The following is a 26,283-nucleotide window of genomic DNA, read 5'->3' on the forward strand; positions in this document are numbered from 1 at the left end:
TATAAAGCAGTTCACAAGTATTTTTGATGAGTGGATGAATGGATGCATAGACAGACAGACAGAGACAGATAGATAGATAGATAGATAGATAGATAGATAGATAGATAGATAGATAGATAGATAGATAGATAGATAGAAAGATAGATAGATAGATAGGTAGATAGGTAGATAGGTAAACATTGATTATTCACTATATGCCAGCATTGTTTTTAGTCCTACTCTCAAGGAGCTTACATTCCAATAGGGGAAGAGTCAATCCTTATTAAGTACTTAATATGTGCCTCTCACTGTGTTAAGGGTTGGGAACACAAAGAAATTCAAAAGATAGTCCCTTCTCTCAAGGAATTCATTGTATAATGAGAGAGAAAACATGAAAAAGCAAATATATGCAAACAACATACAAACAAGATAAATTCTAGATTAAACAATAGACGAAAGGCAGCAGTATTAAGGGGGATCAGGAAAGGTTTCTTACAAAAGATGAGATTTAAGCAGTGCTAGGATTATATCCCAAAGACATCCCCCAAAAAGAGGAAAAGACCTATTTGTACAACAATATTTCTAGCAGGAATTTTTATGGTGACCAAGAATTGGAAATCAAAGGAATGCCCATCAATTGGGGAATGACTAAACAAGTTGTGGTATATAATTGTGAAGGAATACTATTGTGCTATAAGAAATTACAAACAGGACAATTTCAGAAAGGCCTGAAAAACTTATATGAACTGATATATAGTGAAATGATCAGAGCCAGGAAAATGTTGTGTATTGTGACATCAATATTGTTTGATGAAGAATTATGAATGACAACTATTCTCAGCAATAAATGATCCAAGACAATCCCTAAGGACCAATGATAAAGCATACCATCCATCTCCAAAGAAAAAACTGATATTGATTAAACACAGACTGAAGCATGCTATTTTTTCACTTTCATTTTTTCTTTTATTCAAGTTTTCTTATACAAAATGAATAATAGGTAATGTTTTACATAATTGCACATGTATAACCTATATCCTATTGCTTACTGCCTCAGGGAGGGGGAAGGGGAAGAAGGGAAGGAGGGATAGAATTTAGAACTCAAAACTTTAAATAAAAATGTTTATTATGATTTTTTCAAAGATAAGATTTTAGCTGGGTCTTCAAGGAATCCGGAGAAGCCAAGAGGTGCAAATAAGGAGGGAGAGTGTTCCAGATATAGGAAACAACTAAAGAAAATTCCAGAGCTGAGACATTGAATGTCTTGTCTGTGGAACAGCCAGGAGTCCAATATCACTAGATCAAGGAGCATGCATCAGGAAGTAAGATACAAGAAGACTGGAAAGGTAGGAGGTGGGTCATATCATGAAGGATTTTGAATGCCAAACAGAATTTTATATTTGATTCTGGATATGGTAGATGGAGTTTATTCAATAGGGGTGAGGAGGTGACATGGGCAGATCTGCTCTTTAGCAAGATCACTTTGACAGTTGAGTGGCAGATGAATTGGAGAGGGGAGAGGCTTGAGGCAGATGGATCAATCATCAGGCTATTGAAATAGTTCAGGTACAAGGCAGGCTATTGAAATGATCCAGATATGAGGTAATAAGAACCTGCACCATGGTAGTGGTGGTGTCAAAGGAAGGAACACACAAGAAATATCACAAGGGTAAAATGAACAAGCCTGGGCAACAGATTGGAAATGGGTGCGGGGTAGAGGGAGTGAAAGCGAGAAGTCAAGGGGAGGGGAAAGGAAGAGCCAGAGACAAGCAATAGAAGCCCATCACAGCCCAGGGTTGTTTCAGGGGCAGAGTCCAATTTTTTAGTAAGGAGGTAATGCATCTAGTTCAATCCCCTCATTTTACAGATGAGGAACTGAGGCGAAGACAGGTTGGTAACTTATCCAAGGTCATGTCAAATCAAGCCCTCTTTCCATTATATCAGTATCTAGGACAATTCAGAAGTAGTAGAGAGATGCCTAAGACACATTGATTGATATTAAATGACTTGCCTAGAGTCACAGAACTACTTAAAAGTCATAGGCTGGGGTTGAATACAAGTCTTCATGACTGCAAGCCTTATCATCTCCTAGCCTCACGCATCTCCTGAAAATCAGATACAACTATAGAAAGTAATGACTCATCATAGAGTATTCAGAACTGACTGTGCTACCTTGTTTTTCTATATATACACCAGGGAAAATTGTAAATAGCTCCCTTGTAGAAAGCCTTAGTCCTTGAAAAGTGAAGTTTTCTCATGCTACTCATTTTAAATTACTGAGACAAAATGATAAAGCATAGATATTTTTATCGTGGATGTTCCACAATTTCCTTAGTGATACTGAGAAGGTGGTTTGTGGTCTCAGGTTAGCATTGAGAAGATTCAAATTTTCTCTCACCTGGCCTCAGGGTGGTGACTTACATAGCTCTATATAGTTGAATTTATCACCAAAAGTTTCATACACACACACACACACACACACACACACACACACCATGATCAACAACCATTTTGGGATGTCTCAACTTAGAAAGTGGTTGCTATCCCCCCCCCCCCCCCGCCCGCACCGCCTTCCATTAGTATTGTCTCTCTTCTGTTTTGGATGTCACTTCAAAGTATGATGAATACATGCTACCATGTGATACTAATGACACACTAAATGACATAGGATCCTATAGCAGCAGGAAGAGCAAGGAAGATAGTCTGCCGTTTTCTCAACCCCTGAAAACTCTTGCTAACGCAATCAGCTATTTATAACTAGACTGTAAGCAAAGACTCTCCTGTGATTAATTTGACAATTAAATATGCAGTCAGGAAGGGATTTAATCTGGGGAGGGGACTTCCAGCCCTTCCTTAAACTAGAAAATCTGAAAATATATTTATTAAATAGAAGAATAAATTGATGGATATTGGAAGCATGAACATATAAGGCACTTTGATGCAGTAGAAAGAGTGAAAATTTTGGGGTCAGAAGACCTGGGTTCAAATTCTGACTCTGACACTTCCTAGTTATATGATAATGGACAAGTCATTTCCTTGCTCTGGGTCTCACTTTCCTCAAGGAAAAATGAAGGGTTTGGCCTAAATGATCTTGAATCCATGACCCTATAATGCCATGTTGTTGTTGAGTTTTGTCCAACTCTTCCTATTCTATCTTGAGGTTTTCTTGACAAAAATACTGGATTAGTTTGTCATTTCCTTCTCTAGTTCATTTTATAGAAGAACTGAGGTGAACAGGGTTAAGTGACTGACCCAAGGTCATAAAAATAGCAAGTGACTGAGATCAGATTTGAACTCATGTATGAGTCTTTATTCGAAACCCAGCATTCTATCTACTTTACCACCTAGTTGCTGTTAGCTATTTCATTATAGGGAAATCTTCAACTACCTCACTAATGTTACCTTATTCTAAAAGTATCCTTTCATATAAATCCATCTTTTTTTTTAACCCGTACCTGTGATTTTGTCAGTATAAGGAGATGTGGGTGAGGAGTTTCCTCTACTTAAGCAGGTCAGTACTTTTATGTTATCTTTAAAACTGAATAATTCTCCAACTAAACAGAGCACTCTCTAAAGAAAACAATTAGCTACCTGACTATTTCTCTTCCTAGTCATGATTGGACATGGGTTAAATAGGTAATTTAAGAAATGTGTTCCAATTGCATTTTTACCACTGTAATTTACGTGTTTCTCCACTAATGTATGTGTTTTATGCCTCATCATGATGTGGAGATTATTATATCACTGGAACAAAGAGCTAACATGTCCTACCCCACTAGAAAGGCTTTGTGGATGGGCTGAGTTATGGACTCTATGTCCGTTATTCAAAAATAAAAACAGAATTCCTTATTCTTCCCCACTATTCCTCTCCTCTTTCCAACTTCCCTATTATTGTTGAGGGTACCAGCATTTTCCCAGTTACCCAGGTTCATAACTTTGGCATATTCTTGGCTTCTCACTGGCATGTACCCGACATATATAATTTGTTGCCAAATCTACCTTCACAACATCTCTCATCTATATTCTCTTCATTCTGCTCATGGTGCCACCATCTTGGTACAAGGCTTCATCACCTCACACCTGAACTGCAGTGGCCTCCTGGTTGGTCGACCTGTCACAAGTGTTTCCCTACTCCACTCCATCCTCTACTCAGCTGTCCAAGTGGTCTTCCTAAAGCAAAGGTAGTTCCCAAGAACCTCCAGGAAAAAACAGAAAATTGAAAACCCTTTATAACCTGGCCCCTTCCTATCTTTCCAGACTTATGCTTTACTCAATGTATTCCATGATTCGGTGACACTGGTTTGCTTGCCTATTCCTCATACAACTCTGTCTGTTCACTGGCTCTCCCTCATGCCTGGAAGGCTCTCTTCCCTCTCCACTGCCTTCTGACTTTTCTGGCTTCCTTCAAGACTCAGCTCAAATCCCATCTTCTGGAGGAGGCTATTTCTGGTTCTCTCAAATGTTAATGCCCTTCCTTTGAGATTAGTTTTCATTTATATTGTATTATATCTTGTATATATAAAAATGAGTTTTTTCAGAATGGAGACCAAGTTTTTGCCCTTCTTTGTATCCCAAGCATTTACATAGCACAGCAACTGGCATATAGTAATTGTTGATTGACTAACTGACTGATCTATCTAGTGACCAGATTGATTACAAAGAGATGAATTTTCCAACCATAGGAATTCTCCAAAATTGTCTACTAAATCTAAGGGGATTATGATCTGATTCAATGGATGTACATATGCCAACAAAATCACTGATTCCTGAAATCCTGAAGAAACTTACGCATTAAATGCATACAGTAGAATAATTTATTTTGCTTATAGAGTCTATCTTCTTTTCAGTGAAGTAAAAAAAATAAATAAATCCACTTATTCATGAATCCTAGTAAGTTAATGTGATATATAGAAAGTTTGTTGGACCTGAAAAGAGAGGACTGGGGTTCATAAGACCAGTGATATCAAACTCAAATAGAAATGGGGGTCATCAGATTGTACAGAAGGATCCTTGTAATCCATACTTAGAAATACTAATATTATCTATTTTTATTATATTTTATTTATTTTGCCAAATATTCCCCAATTGCATTTTAATCTGTTTCAGGCCATGCTTGAGAGTGTTGTGGGCCTCATGTGACCCAAGGGCCACATGTTTGATACCTGTGCATCAGAAAATAGGCTTTTAGGGGGCAGCTAGGTGGCACAGTGGATAAAGCATCAGCCCTGGATTCAGGAGGACCTGAGTTCAAATCCAGCCTCAGACTCTTGACACCAGTGGGTGTGTCAAGTAGCTGTGTGACCCTGGGCAAGTCACTTAACCCTCATTGCCCTTCAAGAAGAAAAGAAAAGAAAAAGAAAAGAAAATAGGCTTTTAGAGCTAGAAGGTTCAAATCGTGGCTTTGCCATTTTACTATCTATGTCACTTCTGGCAAGACTCTCAAGGGTCTTAATTTCCTTATCTATAAAATGAGAGGGTTGGACTAGATGACCTCTGAGAGATCCCTAATAGCTCTAACTCCATCAACTTTCAATGGGTAGCCTCCTCAAGCATTAAGTAAATGGGAACAGGTGTTGCTGAAATTTTAGCTGCCCCAATTAGGCTTATGTCTAACATTAAATAGGACAGAGGTGCTGTCTGCAGTTTGCAATGGAAATTCAGCTGCTTGCTTCCACAGAGACAACAAAGAAAACAATAAACTTTCAGAAATATCAAAAATGGTTCCAGTGATATGACTAGTGAGTTCATTGAAAAAACGCTTTCCTGGAGCAGCTAGGTGGCGAAGTGGATAAAAGACTGACCCTAGATTCGGTTGGACCTGAGTTCAAATCTGGCCTCAGACACTCAACACTCACTAGCTATGGGACCCTGGGAAAGTCGCTTAACCCTCATTGTCCTGCAAAAAACAAAACAAAACAAAACAAACAAACAAACAAACCCTTTGCTGAATTCTGTCTGAGGAGTGAAATTTGCTTGATCCACAAATCCACAATCACCACTGTACTGGTGCCCTAGACCCCTACTTCAACCCTGCAGCAAATGTAAGCAGTTCCAATAAAGATGGGCGCAGGCCAAGTAACAAAGCAAGGCAGGTCCATTCAGAGAGGAAACCAGGGTTCCAATGTGCCAGGTACACTGAAGAAAGATCCAGCCACCCTTTTGAAAATGAAAAAGTTACTTTCTCAAGGGGGTGGCTAGGTGGCGGCTAGGTGGCGCAGTGGATAAAGCACTGGCCCTGGATTCAGAAGTACCTGAGTTCAAATCCGGCCGCAGACACTTGACACTTACTAGCTGTGTGACCCTGAGCAAGTCACTTAACCCCCATTGCCACGCAAAAAAAAAAAAAAAAGAAAAAGAAAAAGAAGTTACTTTCTCTCTTTTACTATCTGATTAAATTGTGACTCAACAATTAGATGTGACTAAATCTGCATCCTCATTTCTAATGAGGCTAGAGAGCGGAGGCCAGATGCCTGGTGTAATTCAAACACAAAGCTTTTTTAAAGAAAAAAAATTTGCTCTTAGCTATTTTGGGTGAGTAAAATGGGAAACACGCTGAATTGTAACCCACAGTGAAGGAACCCAGAAATCACACAAAGGGCATTAATCACTGCAAACACTCCCCACGCAGGAAGAGACAGTGGAGAGAATGATTCAGAGCTACTAGCATTCTCTTCCACCACCACCCCTACGCCCCCCCCCAATCCACTGGAAGGGAGGAGGGAAGGAAAAGTACATCATATGAACCACCTCCCTGCAGGCAAGCATGGAGTGGGGGAGCTTTGAGTGGGCTGTAGCAAACAGAGAGACCAAAATACTTGCTGTACCCATTCTGATAATCAACACATGATGCTGTGTCAGGGTGACACTGTCTTCCTGCATACACATTCCAATGTCAGAATGCACCTTGGCAATGCCCAGGCCTCCCGTGCTCACCCGCCCAGCTCCCAGTGCTGACCTTTCCTCTTCCTGGCACAGACAAAGCTAGCCATGGATGCTCAGTTTACAAATTTCTGGATCTAATGTCTTGTCTTTTTTTAGGCAGGCAAGCAGGCAATCGATAAGTATTTATTAATATCCCCTATGTTCAAGGCACTGTATTAAATGCTGGGCCTACAAGGAAAGGCAAAAGACAGTCCCTGCCCTCAAGGAACTCACAATCTAATGGGGGAGACACCATGTAAATAACTGTGTGCAAAAAAGTTCTATACAAGGAAAATTAGAAATAATCCACAGAGGGAAGAAACTTGAATTAAAGGGGATTAGGAAAAGCTTCCTATAGGAGGAGGGTTTTTAGCTGAGACTTGAAGAAAGCCAGGGGGCACAGGTGAGGAATAAGAGCATTCCAGGCATGGCAGATGGCCACTGAAAATGCCCAGAGCTGAGAGATGGGGTGTCTTTTTCAAGGAACAACAGGGAGGCCAGTGTCACTGGATCACAGATAAAGTTTGTGGATAGGGGAGGGCAGTGTAAAGGTTGGGAAGGGCTAGGTTATGAAGGACTTTTAACTTCAAACATAATCATGGTAGTTGAGAAGCAATGGGGCAGTGGATAAAGGGCTGGCCTCATTGTCAAATGGCCTGGGTTCAAGTCCTTTCTCTGACACATACTAGCTAGAGCACCTTGAAAAAGGCATTTGGGGGGCAGCTAGGTAGTGCAGTGGATAGAGCACTGGCCCTGGAGTCAGGAGTACCTGAGTTCAAATCCGGCCTCAGACACTTAACACTTACTAGCTGTGTGACCCTGGGTAAGTCACTTAACCCCAATTGCCTCACTAAAAAAAAAAAAGGCATTTGGCATCTCAGTGGATTCAGGCAAGTCTCTAAAACTATATAAATGGCAGAGCAGGTCCCAATCAGCCATATGGTAAAGGGAATTTCCCAACTTAGTCTTCCTCTTCTCCCCGAATAGCTGAAATGGATGTAGTACCAAGTTCTGTAAAGCATTTTCATATGTTTTATCTCATTTATCCTTAAAGCAACAACTCCATGATATAGGCACTGTCATTTCCCTTGTTTTACAAAAGAGGAAACTGAGGCATCAAATAATACTCGCTCATGGCCACATGACTATCCTAGGTGGAATACCAAAAGCTTTGCAAAATTTTATTTATTTTCTTTATGTGAAAATGGAATTGAGGAAGGTTCTGAAGATCAGGTGCATTTTGCCTAAATATGTGTCATAATAGGAAAGAAGGGAAGTGGGTGTGGAGGTGGAAAGTAGAAAGCTAATAATGAGTTAGCAGTGCCACTCTTCAAGGAATAGATCAAAAGGATTATCGAATAGGATCTTCTTCCTGGGATAGTGAGGGCATAACAGAGGAACGTGTGCCTGGCAACTTAGGAGAGAATTTGACCTGAAGAAGACTGAGCTGGGACCTAATAATAGTGATACTTTCCTCTAGTGTCCAGAATGATCTGCTTTTTTTTTTTTTCAACAAGGAGAAATAGGGGGCAGCTAGGTGGTGCAGTAGATAGAGCACCGGCCCTGGATTCAGGAGGACCTGAGTTCAAATCTGGGTTCAGACACTTGACACTTAGTAGCTGTGTGACCCTGGGCAAGTCAACTTAACTGCAACTGCCCTGTGCAAAGAACAAAACAAAACAAGGAGAAATAAAGAGAGAAGGGGGAGGAAAATTAGCATTTATGTAGAGCCTACTCTGTGCCAAGTATTTTGTTGAGAGCTTTTAAAAAAATTGTTTCGTTGGATCCTAACAACCCTGAAAAATAAGTGCTATTGTTATTCCCATTTAATAGTTGAGAAAACCAAGGCAAACAGAAGTTAAACAGTTTGCTTAGGGTCAGTCACATAGGTAGTAAGTGTCTTAGGTCAGATTTGAACTCAGGTAAAAATAATAGCTAACATTTATATATATATATATATATATATATATATATATATATATATATATATATATATATCAATCACTTAGTAGGTGCCAGGCACTATGCTAAGCATTTAATGATTATCTCATTTGATCTTCATAATAACCCTGGGAGATAGGTGCTATAATTATCATCTCCATTTTCAGATGAGGAAACTGAGGTAAACAGGGGTTAAGAGACTTGCCCAGCTGGGGTCACATAACTAGTCAGTGTGAGGTTGGATTTGAATTCAGCCCTTCATGATTCTAGGTCCAGTGCTCTATCTACTGCACCAGAAGCTACCTCTATAAAGAAAACTGAATCTGCAGTATGATGATTGAAGCCAAATGTCAGCTTCCTGGCAGGTCACATACAAAGATTGTAAAACTCTGATGTCTTGAAATCTTTAAAAACCAGATATAAGCTCATCCATCTGGGATTATTTAGGCAAAAACCTAAAGACAGAGTGACAATATTTTTTAAAACTATGCTTTGGACACATCAAAATATTGTCCTCAGAGAGTACAGCAGTTGGAGTTGGGAGGACCTGGGTTTTAGTTCACATTGACATTCTTTATGTAATCTTAAGCAAGTCACTTAACTTTTGCCTCACCTTTTTTATCTGTAAAATGAGTATGGTAGTTTTTGTTCTACCCACCTTACAGGGTTGTTGTAAAGGAAGTACTCAAGAAACCTTGAGGAACAATGGATGCTTTGTAAATTTAGAACACATAAATGTACACACATACACATGTGCTGGTAAATGTATGACAACTCACTCACCAAAAGAAAAAATGTTTACATAGCTAGTTTTAAGTCTAATCTGCATTATACATCCTGTCTTAAATCCAGGCAGTCCTGAAAGAAAACAACCACCACCACCACCCTTCCTGATTTGGTAGCCTTTTCTAGTTTCTGGGGTTTAAATGCTTACACTAAAAATCCAACAATTGGCTGTACTAAGCCAGTTCAATCGACTCCAGCACCCCCTTATATGTATATATGTATAATACTCTGTAAACTATGCTTAGATGTGCATGTGTATGCATATGATACATGTATATGTATATGCATACTAGTGGACAACATTTAAAGCCTGAAGAAAGAGGGCTTTAGGGCTAATAAAAAGGAAATGCTATTATAAATGCCAGAAAAAATTTAGGGAATTCATTAAGAGGTTTGCAAACAGGCTGATGGTTGATATTTCATAGTAGCAATAATAGTACTTATATAGTATCTATATTTAGCTTGTCTGTATGTTGTCTTCCCAATTAGAATGAGGGCTCCTTAAAGACAGAGACTAGTTTTTGCTTCTTTTTGTATCACCAACACTTAGTATGGTGTGTGGTACACAGCAGACAGTTAATAAATGTTTATTGACTGACTGACTATCCACTCTGCCACATTATCTCTAAGCATGACAAGAACAAGGAAAAAAACCTTAAAAATAGGTTCTCCCATGGGGGCAGCTAGGTGGCACAGTGGATAAAGCACCATCCCTGGATTTATGAGGACGTGAGTTCAAATATGGCCTCAGCCTCTTGACACATACTAGCTGTGTGACCCTGGGCAAGTCACTTAACTCTCATTGCCCAACAAAAAGAAAAAAAAAAGGTTCTCCCACTAATAGTCAATCTCATATCTCTCAAATTCTTATGGTTATGCATTTTTCCTCATGTCATCATCAATGGAGAAAAAAAAAATCAGCTAATTACTTGTATATGACTTCCTGCATAGCAGCTCACAACTTTATGGTCAGGCAACTGTTGTTTTTGCTTGTCCTTTCTTCTGGAAGAGGACCAATGATTTCAGGAGGGTGACATCTTGACTTACAAGTGAGTTGGATTTAAGTGAGGCAGAGCTGTGCAAAGTCATCAGCCTCAACTCTCTTTTCCAGGGTCACTTGAGCCCAGTGACAAGACATAGATCAGAGGACTGGAGGTGATGCCCAGATGGAGTGGGAGGCCTTGGACTTTTTTAAGTTAAGGACTTTTCCAGGTCTCAGTTTGACTCTTTTGAAGCATTCAAATCCCTTCATGGCTTAGCCCCCTTCTACCTTTCCAGTCTTCTTACCTTCATTCCCCAACACATATTCTTCAAGCCAGGGACAGTAGTCTCCTGCCCATTCCCTCCCTAAGCAAGATTCCATCTCTTGGATCTTTTTTCTGCTTGTCCTCAATGCCTAGAATGCCTCTCTGTCTGTCTGTCTGTCTGTCTGTCTGTCTGTCTGTCTCTGTCTCTGTCTTTTTATATATATATATATATATATATATATATATATATATATCTTTAGTTTCCCTTAAGATGAAATAAAATGTCTTCTTTGACTGGAAGTCTTCCTCAACCCCTCTTAATTTTAGTACCTTCCCTCAGTTAATTACTTCCCATATTTCCTTGCTTTGCAAATATTTGTTTGCATATTATAAGCTCCTAAAGGCCAGGGACGGTTTTTTGCTTATTTTGTCTCACCAGCACTTAGCATAGTGTCTTTGTACATAGTGAGCATTTAATAAATGGTTATTGATTGATCGATTGAATTATGGAACACCTCAATCTTGAAAGAACCAAAATTACAGATAACTCCAAAGGTAATGAAAAGATGAATATTGGGCACATAGGTGCCCAAGTTGCAATGTATTACCAATAACTTATGCATGAAAAGTAAAATAAAAGACACTATCCAGGACATGTATAGCTCAAAAAGAAAGTGGAGAGATCATTAAATGAAGAGATTTCTAAGATGCTACATAAGATGCTAGGTACTACTTTCTGCTATATGTTATTAGGCAATTTTAACCAAATACAAAGCATAAATTTGTGCTCTCCCTCTCCCCCATTTTCCCATTTGTTTACTTCAAATAAGATCTGGAATTCACACCTCCAGATATAGCCCATAATTTTCATATGCTCCATTTATGCATATTGATACCTGAGCAATAACAGGTTTTACTAATATATATTCTTTAGAGGCTATGGAAGTAGCAATCCATGAAACAATTTCCCCAAAGATATGTGTTTGGAAGACATGCAGAATAAAAATAATCTAAGTTATAGAAGGCTTGCAAATTTATTAATGGCTTATGCAGTAACTTCTTGTTAAAAGCGCTGGGCCAACACTAACAACAAATTAATTAAAGCTCTTTTTTTACACAAATATTTTTTATTACAAATTTTAATTCTTAAGAAATACACATTTTTAAGAAATGGCCTTAGTATTTTAAAAAAAACATCTTTGGAATCTCCTAGAGAAATATTGCTTTAGACACAAAGGTCCATTCTGCCTTCTTGTAGATACACACACACCCAGGTCCTCCTTTTGTCAGGGAGAACCCCTTTTACACTAGTTCATGAATAACAGATCAGATTAGGACCCAAATGTAAAAATGTAGCCACAGGGATTTGATGGAGATGTTTTCCATACCAATCTAGAGAATCAAAAATACTAATAAGATTAAGGCCGTTTAAAGTTTTTTAAAATCAAGTCATTCAGTGTGTGATTAGTGTTTAAAACCCTGAAAATATTAAATACAGAATAAAAAGAGCAAGCTCAAAGTACATGTTTTACTATATTAAACACAATAGCCATGAACCTGGATTTGTCTTTGGCACCATACAATTTTGGTATTTAAGTGAATGAGGAAATGAAACTGATGTCTCACATTAAATAGTCTATTGTTTCATAGCTCACTTAAAGGACAACAAATCTGAAAAGAGGAAAACTTAGATAAGCTTCATTTTAAGAGTGGAACTAGAACCCAAAACCTGATTTGCCTAATTGCTGACATCTATATAAATTACTAAAAATATATATATAATATCTATTTCTGACCACATTTGGACCACCTTTATTCCACAGGAAAGTTGTGTTTTTCTGCAAAAGCAGGTGCATAGTACCACACAGAGCAGAGATAAAAATTTTCGCATTTGGTTTGGAAGATATGGCTATTTACTCCTTAGTCATATTTGGTAATTCCATAACTTTTTTTTTACATTACTATTATTTGTACAGGAACAATAAGTACATATCAAAGGACCTACCATTTTGGGGAAAGCTAGACAGTGGTATAAACAACATTTATATCTGGGAGGGGGGCAAAAATTAATCTAAATATAATACAAAAAATGTCAAGGGGGAGTCAAACAGTATGTAGGTCACTGCATACCTCCTAGCACCTCTTGATTTTTCTGACTGAGCTCTGGCTTTATACTCAGTCCATTATAGCACATAGACTTTTTCTTACTTTTTTTTTTCTTAAATAAAAAGTGCCATTTGGTATGTCAATATTTGAAGCTTATTGTTGTCTCTTTTTTTTTCTTCTTCAGCAAGTAGAGGACCAGTAAAGCAAGGCGTGTTAGTTATGCAAATTCCTATAAGGCACTTTACTGTTTTCTTATTCGACAACAGTGAGGTACACAGGATATATTTCTAGGGTTCATTGCTGTTAAAAAAAAATGAATAGCACCATATTGTGACGTTAGCTGAGACTGGGAGTCACTATGTTCTTCTCATACAGACTTGGCAGCGGCTAACGTGTGTGCGCAGTTCTCCTGCTTTCAAAGTCGATGGAGTAGGCTTCCTGTAATCAAGAAAACAAATAGCCCTCAGGGGTCACTTAAATATCAGGGATATCAAACATTGTGAGAATTTAAGTTTCTTTAAAACAACAAGGAATTGTGCAGCGAGGTGGTCTAGTGGATAGAGTGCTAGGCCTGGAGTCAGGAAAACACCTTCCTAAGTTCAAATCAACCGTTTCCCAGCTGTGTGACCCTGGGCAAGTCACTTAACCCTATTTGCCTCAGTTTCTTCAACTGTAAAGTGAACTGTAGAAGGAAATGGCAGACCACTCCAGTAACTTTGCCTAGAAAACCCCAAATTGGGTCACAAAGGATAGGACATGACTGAAATGACTGAGCAACAATGAAATAATAAGGAATTCAAAGTGGATCGTGGTACTGGATGTGGAGTCAGGAAGATCTGGATACAAATCCCACCCCAAAGTCTTACTAGGTGTATGCAAGTCACTTAACTTCTAGAGACCCATCTTTTTATCTGTAAGATGAGGAAGGTTGAACTTCATGGGCTGTAAGTTCCTTTCCAGCTTTGCATGGAAATAACCACTCCGATTACAGCAGGCTTTAGTTTAAAATTTTGTTGTTGTTGTTGAGTTGTTCATATCTGACTCCTCGTAATGCTGTGGACCACAGCACGCCAAAGCTGTCCATGGGTTTTTCTTGGCAAAGGTACTTGGAATGGTTTGTCATCTCCTTCTCCAGTTTAAAAAGACCCACCCCTTTTAGTCTGACATTCAAGGAGAGCCATAATCTGCCCCCAATCTACCTTTCCAACCTTACCTCCCACTATTCACCAAAGTTAATTTTCTGCTCTTGCTGCTCTCCTTATCGTCCCCCAATTCTTCCTAACTGTTAGCTCTCCTTTTTGTACATGCATTGATGCAATACTCCCTACTTTCCTCTCCACCCATCCCAATCATCCTCCGGGTCCGGCTCAGTCATCTCCATGACGACTTCCCTGAACAAGCACAGGAAATTCTCTTGGTTCTGCAACACCTTGACCACTCGTTTTCTCTATCACTCAGGGAACATCTGATTATCAACTGCTTGGCATCATTTAACTTTCATAGGTATATAACTATTCTTCCCAACTAGACTGTAATGTAAGCTACTTTAGGGTAGGTATTAATCTCGTACAAATCCACAGTAATGATCATGGTTCTATGCACCTAGTAAGTGATGAGTAAATATCTGAATGAAGTAAAAAAACAGGAACTCTGAAAATGTTTTTTGCCAAATCATTTTTAGACTGTTCAAAGTTTCCATGGGTAGTGACACATATATTATTCCTGAAATTTCCTCCTTACCCTGACAGAAGAAATTATTATGTACCAGTATCTTGGAATGGGTCAAATTTTCATCCAGACAAAAACTTTATATAAGCAAAGTATGGAGTCCTAGAACTTTGGCCACCTTGATGCAAGCAATTTTTGGGATGGATACATCATGGCATACATACATCAAAAGAATGTAAACAGTCCTTTGGAGCTGATTGGAACAGGCCTTCTTCTGAGAAGAGTTTTCAATTGAGTTATTGCTTCAAGATTGAAATATTCCAAGGACTCGGTATTTTGTGATTGGAGGCATTCTCTTTCCTGACATAAAGTAAAGCTTATCTACTAAAATCTCACTCCAACATTTCATCATTGAATATGGAAGTGACTCTTGACTAAAATCTTTTCCTTCCGGTGCTTCATTACACATGGAAGTGACCCTTCAAGATTATGCAAGTGCTGTACAAGTTTTGGCAGGTCCTGCCAAAATGGAGGAGCTTTGAGTACAGTAAAATACATGTTTTCTGTTGAAGGATCAGTCTTACTTAAATTTGGGGAACCTCATCACCCAAGTGTCCATAGGGTAATGAATTTTTTAGTCATAACAACTTACAACAACAGTTATTTTTATCCAAAAATTCGTATTTTCTGGGCCACAAAAGCAATACCTACTATCATTATAATATGAAATCTTAGCATTTGGGGACCCATCAACATGTTTATGACTTTCATAGGATCCTAGTAAATTTCCATCTCAAATTACCTTGTGCCTTTTTTTTTTTGGTCAATGTTAAGGTTTTGATGGTCCCAAACAATGCCTGCATAGACTATAAATTAGGCCTGGGTGTTGGTGGCTTGTTTGCTGAAGGATAATCAGCAGAGTACACTTTACCTTTATGTCAATTTTCCCTGCTCTAGAATGAAAGCACACAACAAAGCAGGTCTCCATGGACCTTTCTCCCAAAAGCAATACTCTTGGTAAAGGCAGAAAGACTTGTCTCCAGGGGTGAGAAGTATTTATTTCAGGAATGAACAGTAAGGAATTGTTCAATCTCCCTCAGCCTTCTGCCCCTGCTTCAGCACAGACTGCAGCTGGTGCTAAATTAAGGATAGAGGGTTCATTATATGCTACTGTCCATTAGTGACTGGGCTGTGCTCCAAATTAATTTCAATGAGGTTATCAGTCACTAGGGAGAGTTGTTGTAGAGGTAAAAATTTTTGGTCCTGAAAATAAAAGTTCTTTTCTCTCTGGCCAAAATGTTGTATATTTGCCCAGAAATTATGCTTTCATGGTCATAATTTACAAATATCTCTTGCCCAGCCACTCAGAGGACACAAAGCAAAAACCAACTTCAGTTACCTAGGGAATGAAAACCTCCATCAAAAAATGTTTTGAGATATGTGTTAACTTTTGAGTTCATTTTAAAATACACAATATTTGAATATGTTCAATTATTCTAGATCAATTTCTAATGGATTCATTTAAATGAAAGAGATGATATACTTCTAGTTTTCATATCTGAATACCGATGAGGTAAGCTTGCCAGGCCCAGGCCTGTTCTAGGATGTATTTCTGTGCTCTGCTTGAGGCAATGATAATCCCGTATGACAAAAAGGAAGAAGCAGCAATTTTCATTATTTTACAACTAAGCCTATTATTACTTTGGGATGTGTCAACAGGTCTTTGATGACTAATTAGTGAAAGAAATAAAAGGGAAGGTCCAGAATCAAGAAAAGTTCACTCCTACTTACTTAAACATCTCACTTCTTTCTATAGTAGCAAGCCAGAAGCTATAAGCGTTTGCATAATAATTACAAGTCCCACGACCATGGCATTCAATGAAGGGTGCACTTCTAAATTCTTCCAGACAGGAACCAGGGGATGCTAGGGCCTGACCAGAACCTTCGGCACCAGCGCTGGTATGCTGGAAAACAAATCAGAATCACATGTCAGAAGATTCCCTCCCCAGTAACTATGAGATTTATTGTAACTTAGGGATGGGGCAGAACAGTTACATCAGAAAACTGATGCCTCTCCTTGCCTCACTGGTAAACACATGCTCATCATGAACACCACAACAAAGATTTCACAGACTACCCATCTTGGACTCATCCCCTCCTTTCCTGGCCTCAAAGCTACAAAGTTTAGTACATAATGAATTTGGGTGTGCCTCTCTTTGCAAAATAAATGCATTCCTAAAAATTTATGTGGGAATCAGATTTCTATAAATAGACTCACCCTTTCAATACAAAAAAACCCCCCACCAACTTATAATAATTACTTCTCTACATCAAAGGGTAATCACCCCCTGAAGTTATCTGTTTATTAAGTTTGGATTTTTATCTATTTGCTTAAGAAACCAAAGTACTAAAAGACAGAGGAGCACACTTATTATATTTAAGGCAATGTTCTCTGTTCCTTATTCTACCCCCAACTTTTTCCCCCTCATTTCTCCCATTGGCTTCAAAAGAAGCAGATAGGAGTAACACACAATCATAGAATTGTAGAGTCAAAAGTGAACCCAGAGACCATCTACAACAACCCACTCATCTTAGAGGTGATGAAATCAAGTCCCAGAGACATTAAGTGGATTTGGATTTGGGCTGAGGTCTCTTGACTTCCAGCCTAATTCTAGAATTCTATTTCCATTAGACCCCACTGCACAGATGAGGTACAGAAACAAAGAAGAAGAATTGGGCAATTCAAGTCAAAAGTACCTACTAACTCTGAGAACTCCAGGTTCTTAAGAATAGATTCCAGGCTAGGTATGGTATGCTATCACATTTAGTTTTCTTAGGTCTGAAGCAATTTAAGATTAATAGCCACAGAAGCCTGGCATCTGAATGGCATAATACCCTTCCTTATGGCATTTGTAATTGCCCCTTGTGGACTAAGTCATCTCTCTGAAATGGTACTTTACTAGAGAATGGGTGAAGATGACACTGCCATTATAAATCATGTAGGATTTTATGGACTAATATCATGAAATGGTTAGCTCAGAAGGATAATTTGACTCCCTAGGTAGACTTAGACTTGTGTTCTATGAGGCAAAGACTAGTCAGCCCATACCATTTTAGAATGACTTAGCACAAGGCTAAGGCTGTCAAACTCAGCAGTAATTGCTTGTCATATGGAAAGATCTCACAAGGAGTTTATCTCTTCTTTAAATCATTTGTGGCTTATTGAGGTTGTGCTAGAGATAGTTTCTATGGTTCAAGAGAACCAATTGTTAAATTTTCAGTGTGACCATTTATACCTCAGAAATCAGCAAATGTTACAAATCAAGACTTGTCTTATTGTTTGGTTAATTGTCTAGGTTTAAGAAAGTGATGGAGAATATGTTAACAATACAGATTAAATTTAAAAGGGTGTCAAGCATTCTTGAAGAGCTGTTGGTTAAACATTTGCCGGCACACCTCTGCTTAATATTATTGTTGTTTATCCTTCAGTCTTGAAGAGGACCATGACATAGGGGTGATGTCCTGATTTTCACTGAATTGGATTTAAGTGAGGAAGGGCTATGCAAGGTCACCAACCTCATTCTCTCCACCAGAGCTATCTGGGTCCAGTGGCAAGATAGCTATCAGTACAGCTGAAGAGGACCCTGGATGTTTAAGGCAATTAGGGTTAAGTGACTTGCCAAGGGTAACATAGCTAGTAAGTATCTGAGGTGAGATTTGAACTCAAGTCTTCCCAATTTCAGGGCCAGTGTTCTATCTACTTCACTACCTAGCTGCGCTCCTGCTTAAAATATACATACATAACATGTGTGTGTGTGTGTGTGAAATAAAGTTCAAGGGATGGGGCTCATAGAAGTGGTTTAACTGCCAAGTTACCATTGAAAATGAAATATTTTTGATAGTTTTCTTATTTTTTCTTTTCTTTTTTTTTGTGAGGCAATTGGGGTTAAGTGACCTGCCCAGGGTCACACAGCTAGTAAGTGTCAAGTGTCTGCAGCCAGATTTGAACTCAGGTACTCCTGACTCCAGGGCTGGTGCTCTATCCACTGCACCACCTAGCTGCCCCCCTGATAGTTTTCACATTAAGAGAACCAAATAACTAGAATGCATATCTACAAAATGTATCTCAATTCCACTACCAGAGATAGAATACTGGATTAGATAGATTATGGGCCTGGATCAATGTGGCATTTTTAATTTTCTCAATTCATGAGAACAGAAATCCATTGTTTACTAGTTTTCAAATTCATTTTTTCCCCACCAAGTCAAAACCAATTTACCAGAAGCAAACAGGATTAGGTTGAATACAAAAAGTATAACATGGTTTTTATTTTATGTATATGCTTCACGATAATCATAGTTATAATAATAAATAATATCTAACCTTCATATAATAACTGCTATGTGCCAGGAAGTAATGAAGCAGTACAGTGAATAGAGTGCTGGGCCTGGAGTCAGGAAGATTCAACATCCTGGCCTCAGACACTTCTAGCTGTGTTATCCTGGGCAAGTCACTTTACTCTGTTTGCCTCAGTTTCCTCATCTATAAAATGATCCGGAGAAGGAAATGATGAACCACTCTGGTATCATTGCCAAGAAAACCCAAAATGGGGTCATGAAGAGTTGGACGCGATTAAAAAAATGACTGAACAGCAACACGTGCCATGGCACGTAGTAAATGCTTTAGAAATTTTATCTCAATTTATCCTCACAACAACTCTGTGAGAGGTGTTATTATTATCCTTATTAAACATATGAGGAAACTGAGGCAAACAAGTTAAATGACCTGCTCAGGATCATACAGCTAGTGATCATCTGAGGGTGGACCTGAACTCGGCTCTTCCTCACTCCAGCCCAGAAATGTATCCACTGTACCACCTGACTGACCTTACCCATAAAACATGCTTCTTGAACTAATTCACCTCCCATTTTAATCACTTAAAGGTCTCCTCCTGATCACATAGTAGATAACATTTCACATTCCTATACATGGTTAGATGACCACCAGGGGAAATTGCAGTTGCCCAGAAATCTGAGGTAATGTTAGCAGCCTACATTGGACCTGGGTAGCTTCAGAGTCCATTCATTTTTTTTCTTTTAATCCAGAACAATCAGTGTTTCAGTTTCATAAAGTGCAATTGGTTACATCCCCCTTTGAAACGCCCTACTTGGCAGTATGGCCCTAGTTCTTTTTGAAAAAGTGATCCAGCGTGCTCTCAGTGGAAGGTCATTGTTGTATTGGAGCAATGTGAATTCTCTTCCCAAACTCCTCATCCACCTTCTAATTATGATGCAGTGAAGTTCTTTCACTTTTCAAACCAACTTTACATTTCATACATTGAAAAAAGGAATGACTAATGCTCTGTCCTTTCTCCCCTGAAGACAGGACACCATTGTGCCATCTAAGACAGATTTCAGGCTGGTACACTTCATAGAAATGGCTACTGCTGGTCTTGAAACTGTGGTTAAGTCTGTAATAAGGGAAGCTGCTGATAGATATAGAAGCTTATTCTGATCTCCTGAACATCATTATCTCTATATGCTTTTGATTTTGGCATTCATGTTCAAGGCCTTTGTATTATGAATGGCAAAAGGATAGAGGAAACAAAAAAAAAATTCCTTTCCTACATCTCTCTGCACCTCACCTCAATTCAATGAGCTTATTTTTTTTTCATTGACACAGATTCCATTTAGTCTTTATTGTGAAACCAGAATGAAAATTATAATATTTCTTTTAAATTAAAATTATACTTTTATTTTTTTTTAGCATCAGAATTCCTCCACAATCTCTTTTGGAACCTTTAGTTTTTCTTCTTGCCAAAGTTAAGCAATAACATTTTGAATAGAGAAATATATAATTACATTTTTGGCAAGGGGATATTAACCATTAAAATTCATGCAATTTTTTTCCTGTAAAAAACTCTAATTCTATTGTAGTCAATGAAATGATCTCTACTGTGTTGTCTGGAAAAAATGCAAAGAGGACTTTGATATTTCATTATTTGGGCAACTTCTGAAAATATTGACAAGAAAAAATAATTAGTATAGGGTTATTTCCTCTTTCAATCTAACAACCACCAGATAAGAGGGCTGGACTCATTGAGACAATGTAATTCCACAACTGGCAAAATGTCACTGTAACAGATAGGGCAAGAAGAGATGATTGGGAAGGACCTAAGACAAAAAAGGCATTTGTAGAGAAAGTAAATTGTTCATCCCAACCTTTCAGAGGGAAGGTCAGAAAATATCAAAATAAATTTGGCCTGAAGAATTCAAGGATTTTATAGATTAAGGTAAACGTCTTTTAGATTTCAACTAAAAGAGACTGAAAAAAAAGGAACAATGAAATAAATAGGGCCACAATAAAATTATTCTCCATTTAGATTTTTTTTAAAAAGAAAAAGCCAAACAAAACAAGTCAAATAAAGCTCAACTGATCCTTAAGAAAATGACCAAAGAAGGCAGAACTTCTTGAAGAAAAAATGGTTCCATTCTTATCTTTGTCCCACTTGTACTTTGTCTGATGCCTGGCACATAGTAGGCAATTAATAAATTGTTGAATGAGTCTGGCAGTTTTGATATTATAAATAGATAGGGAGAAAAGTCTGTCAGTCATTCCTAGGAGGTATAAAGGCCAGCTATTGAATAACAATCAAGGGAAAACTGGACCCAAAATAAACATCTCCTCAAGTGGATGAGCTGAAATTACCTAGCATTATTTTTTTTAGGTGTTTTCCCCCTCATTCAGACTTTTTACCAGAAAGCAGATATGTGTTATATTAAAATATATATCTCCACATATTCCTTTACCCTCTTTCACCCTGAAAAAAACAAACAGGTTTTTAGCTCTTTAGGAAAGCTTGTCATGTGGCTTGCACTGGAAACAATTCAACTGAACAGCTGAGGGCTGCAATTGGAAGGTGTGTTAATGTTTCCTCCATTTTCCAGAAAGGTGTCAGAATTGTCTACTCATGTCTTGAACCTCCAAAGGTGAAAGGAAAGGTCTCAGGCTCAGTGGCCTTATGATTCTAGCAAGGAAACAACTGGTACCCAAATGCAGAATGAGTGATTCATTTGTTTTCTTACCCGGAGCATTCAGTGACTAAAATTTTACAATAATGAAAACAAAATTGTTGTTACTTGTGGATGGATAAAGGGTCATTATAGTAGCACTCCCCCTTCTCCCCAGAAAGATATGGTTCTCTATGGGACTTACCATTACAAAAGAATAGCCAATCCAAAGTGATGACCACCCGTTAGGGCACTGTGGGATTTGGATTGTTTGGCTGTGGACGGCCATCACCATGGCAGGAGCCTCACATACAGCACACCTATGGAAATGAGGGACACAAAATTTTAGTACAGTTGATAGGAATAGGCTCCTGCCTATAGAATTCCTCATTTATTTTAGAATTGAATGGCTTTTCACAGGTCATCTAGACAAACTCCTACCCAAAGCTTGAATGCTGGCTACAATATGCAAGAAGTGGTTGCATTTTTCCAATTCACATTGTTCAAATCTTTAATTTTATAAAATATGGTAACCTGCTCCAGCTTAATGGAAGTATGCAGAGTAAATCTGAATAATTCAACTACTTTAGGGGAATTGATTGTTTGTACTAATTGGGACCTAGCTTCCATTTGTAAACCTCCAGGGATAGAGATCTGATTACATCGCATTACTGGAAGTCTTTACTTTTTGCTTATTGAATCATGCTATTTCCATCACTGAGCATGTGGGGCTACTTTTGCAAATACAAACCATTTATTTTTCAAAAATGAAACCAAGTGACTTCAGACAACTTATTATAATTATGTTTTGCACCAGACCCTGACAGTTTGTACAATCTTTCCTCAAGACAGTCAGGGAATGATGTTTTAAACCTGAGCACTCTCCTATGATAGAAACAAGAACAACAACAACAACTTGACACCAGGCCTCAGGAAAAGTATTATAGTTCAATTGATATTATAAAGGCATGGCCAAAAAGGGAAGTGGTGGGAGGGAAGTAGAGACCAGCTTCTCAAACAACCGAGGGACTTTAAAAATTTCTCAAGTTCAAACTCTTGAACTATGAAGAGGAATAAATAAAAAGCACATGTGGCCCTTGGGTTTGCTCAAATCCAAAATACTCTACTCACATTTGAGGGAAGTGAGGTACATTTGTAAAGGTTGGTTTAAAAACGTTGTTTTTGAAAAAAAAATTAAATACTGACAGTGAAGTAATTGCATTCAAGTCACAAATTGAACGAAATGTTAACAAAGCCCATAAATGAATATAAATGCTGTTAATAATTATACCTAGTTGTGCTAGAACATTTGCATGAAAATGCATGAAGAGTAGGTGGAGAACTTAAATTAGTCATTTGATTTTCAGTGGACTTTTGTGTCTGTGTGTGTGCCATTTTCTATTTTATTCACACAAATGCCGATGAATTAAAAGGTTTTGTGAAATTGGCCTCATACAGCTGCTGCCATCTGCTTGCCGAACAGAAAACAAGAATACCACCAGAGAGGGATGGTGCCTTTATAATGTGCCTTCCTCAGTAATAAAGTTGTTCAGGGAGCAGTTTTAGTCTACAAGTCTGACAGCTTAGAAAAAAAATTAAAAACTGATGAAACCATAGAATTTTAGAACTAGAAGGGGCTGTGATTTAATAAGGGACCTTCACAGGCAACACCACCCATGTAGATTGGCAACTCATCTATGTTATACCATTGGAGAGCTACTTAGGGGTGTTAAGTAAATTCTCAATTGGTGACACAGATAACGTGTATTAGAGACAAGACTGGGATCCAAGTTTTCTTAATTCTGAAGCTAGGCCTCTCTCATACTAGCTCCCTTTTAGAAGGGATCTTACTGTTATGGGCTCATAACATTCCCCAGTGTGCCTGAACCAGTTTAAAATTGTAATTGGGAAATATTTAACAAAATAAATAAAATATAAGACAATAAAAATAATGTTAATACCTAGTTTTCTAAGTCAGTAATAGACTTGCAGGAATCCTTATGTAAAATTAAGTGGGGGCAGCTAGGTGGCACAGTGAATAAGCACTGGCCCTGGATTCAGGAGGACCTTAGTTCAAAGCCTACCTCAAACACTTGACACTTACTAGCTATGTGACCCTGGGCAAGTCACTTAACCCCCATTGCCCCTTGGCGGGTGGGGGGTGGGGGGTGGGGGGGTGGGAATTAAGTGGCTCTCATTTCCGTTTGAGTTTGACTGATTTAACCCAATCACTTCCTTTAATACATGAGGAAACCAAGATCCATAAAGATTATTTAATTTATCCAGGGTAGAACTAGGACTAGACCCATTTTTCCTTGATTCTTAGTTCAGTGTTCTTTCCACTTCTAATTGGTATAACTACTTAGCATCACTAATTTTTTTAAGACTTTCAGTGAAGTATTACTCCAAAGGAAAAGGGTCTGACTACCTCAAAAACAAGTAAAACCAAAAACAGACTCAAGATTATACTTCTTTGTTTATATGTGTAGAATTCTGGTATTTGGAGTCACAAGGTGATCTTGTGAAAATGGAAAAGCCCTTAGTGATCTCTTTGGAATGGAAGATCCTTGAAGCAAGGACTATTTCACCCTCGTCTTTGTATCCTAAGAGCTTAGCACATGTTGTTGAGTTGTTGAGTGATGTTGGACTTTTTGTGACCCCCATGTGGGGTTTTCTTGGCAAAGATACTGGAATGGTTTGCCATTTCCTTCGTCAGTTGATTAAGCAAACAGAGATTAAGTGATTCACCCAGAGTCACAAAGCTATTAAACATCTGAGGCTGGATTTGAACTCAGGTCTTCTAGACTCCAGGCCCAGCACTCTATCTACTGAGCCACCTGGCTGCCTCCTTTATCACATAGTTTGAGTTTAAGTTATACTTGCCATTGGAATGATTGGTATTAATCCTGAAAGTTGTTGGACAAAGATTTGAAAACTATAATGAATAAAAGATAAGTAGAAAGCAACAGCTATGCTTATGATAGGAAAAAATGATGAATTTGTTTGAATTAGGAATTCTGGTCTGTCTATAAAGTATCAATCTTTAGAAATGACTCATAGAAGTAGGCAATCAAAACACCCTAAAAGAAAAGAGCACAGGAGACATGATGTCTTAGAACATTTAAAAAATCTCTAGGGTGTATATTAGTATATGTATAAAATATAAACATATATATATATATACATATATGTATATATATATAAAGATAGATGATAGAGAGATGATAGAGAGACAGAGAGATAGATGAGAGATAGATAGATGGATAGATAGATAGATAGATAGATAGATAGATAGATAGATAGATAGATAGATAGATAATTCACAGATGATGTAAGAATCACTGAAAATGAATAAAAGATACCTTTAGGACAAGGACTAACTACATCCTTCTCTTCTCTGTATTTCTCCACAGGACCTAGCACAGGTCACTCACTACACACAAAGGGTGTTTCATACATATTTTTTGAATGGATGTTGTTGAATTAACAACACACTATCTGAGAAACCCATAAGACATTTAAGAATTTCAGCTTCTTTGGAGGGAGGGTCTTTATCTCATAAAATTCTCATGGCTGGGGTTTACCTAGCAAAACTATTACTCCAATAGTGTCTTTATTAAATAGGTACTGCAATAAAGAAGATGGACATAATAAAGTTCTGGGTTTGGATTTGGGTTCAAATTCAACCTTCAACACCTCCTAGCTATATGATCTTGAGAAAAATAATTTCATTTCTAATATGCCTCAAACATTTCTCTATGAATAATTATCCACTAACTCACTTGAGAGTTGTGGAGGGAGTTTTTACAATGGTGAAATATTCCTACTATAATAGGAATATCCCATGCTGATAAAACAAGAGACCACATATTTGCATAATGGTAACAGAGTTTGTTTGGTGGTTGTTTTTTTTAACATTACTACTGAAGAAAAACAACATTTAAATTACTTTTAGGTTTGTTTCTATTGAAATAGGAGTGTTTCTGAGTATGGGGAACCTCTAGAACTAGGGTAGTAAACAGATACTAACTGACCTAAAATGTATAATATTAGTGAAATGAAATAGAGACCAAGAAGGCTGCTTCTTTCATATTTTGAATTTCATATACCTCATTCTTTTTCTGTTTTTTTTAAGATTGATAAAACAGATTCCTTCAAAGTTTAAGAAAAGATGAGAAATTTAGATGGATAAAGAACTAAGAAATATTCCATGATATAACATGTTCATCAGGTAGAAAAAAGCTTATTAGCTATTTTATTTGCCTTTTATGTTTTATTGGAAAATGTCCCCCCTTTTCTTTACTTCCCACAATACAGTATAACTATAGCTTTTTTCTTGAAACATGATCTGCCCCTGACTTGTCTCCAAGAACATTATCAATCCACTGACACCATAAATTGACCACTTTCTAAAAGGTGCCAATCAGTGGTACTCTTATGCCAATGAGAAATGCTACTTGATGGTGGCCCCAAGCTGCTTCTTTTCACTCACTCTGAGTAGAGAGCTTTCAATGAACCACTGGTATTACACTATAATTTACCTCAAGAAGCTAATTACCACTCAGAAATTAAAAAAAAAAACAAAGGTTAGCAATTTTTCCTTTCCTTCAACACTCCCTTATTG

The 26,283-nt window shown here is 38.0% G+C and overlaps 1 protein-coding gene across 1 annotated transcript in view; it reads right to left on the reverse strand.

Annotated features, from left to right (window-relative positions):
- Nucleotides 1-11,926: 11,926 nt before the first annotated feature.
- COL4A1 (collagen type IV alpha 1 chain) overlaps nucleotides 11,927-26,283 on the reverse strand; it is a 217,974-nt gene continuing 203,617 nt past the window's right edge. The window contains exons 50-52 of the mRNA XM_043992107.1: nucleotides 21,865-21,979; nucleotides 16,440-16,612; nucleotides 11,927-13,418 (exon numbers count right to left, since the gene is read on the reverse strand). Of these exons, the coding sequence (XP_043848042.1) occupies nucleotides 13,337-13,418; nucleotides 16,440-16,612; nucleotides 21,865-21,979 (370 nt within the window). The 3' untranslated portion in view covers nucleotides 11,927-13,336. The remainder of the gene's footprint in view (nucleotides 13,419-16,439; nucleotides 16,613-21,864; nucleotides 21,980-26,283) is intronic.

Source organism: Dromiciops gliroides, chromosome 3 (assembly GCF_019393635.1).
Source record: "Dromiciops gliroides isolate mDroGli1 chromosome 3, mDroGli1.pri, whole genome shotgun sequence".
NCBI lineage: Eukaryota > Metazoa > Chordata > Mammalia > Microbiotheria > Microbiotheriidae > Dromiciops > Dromiciops gliroides.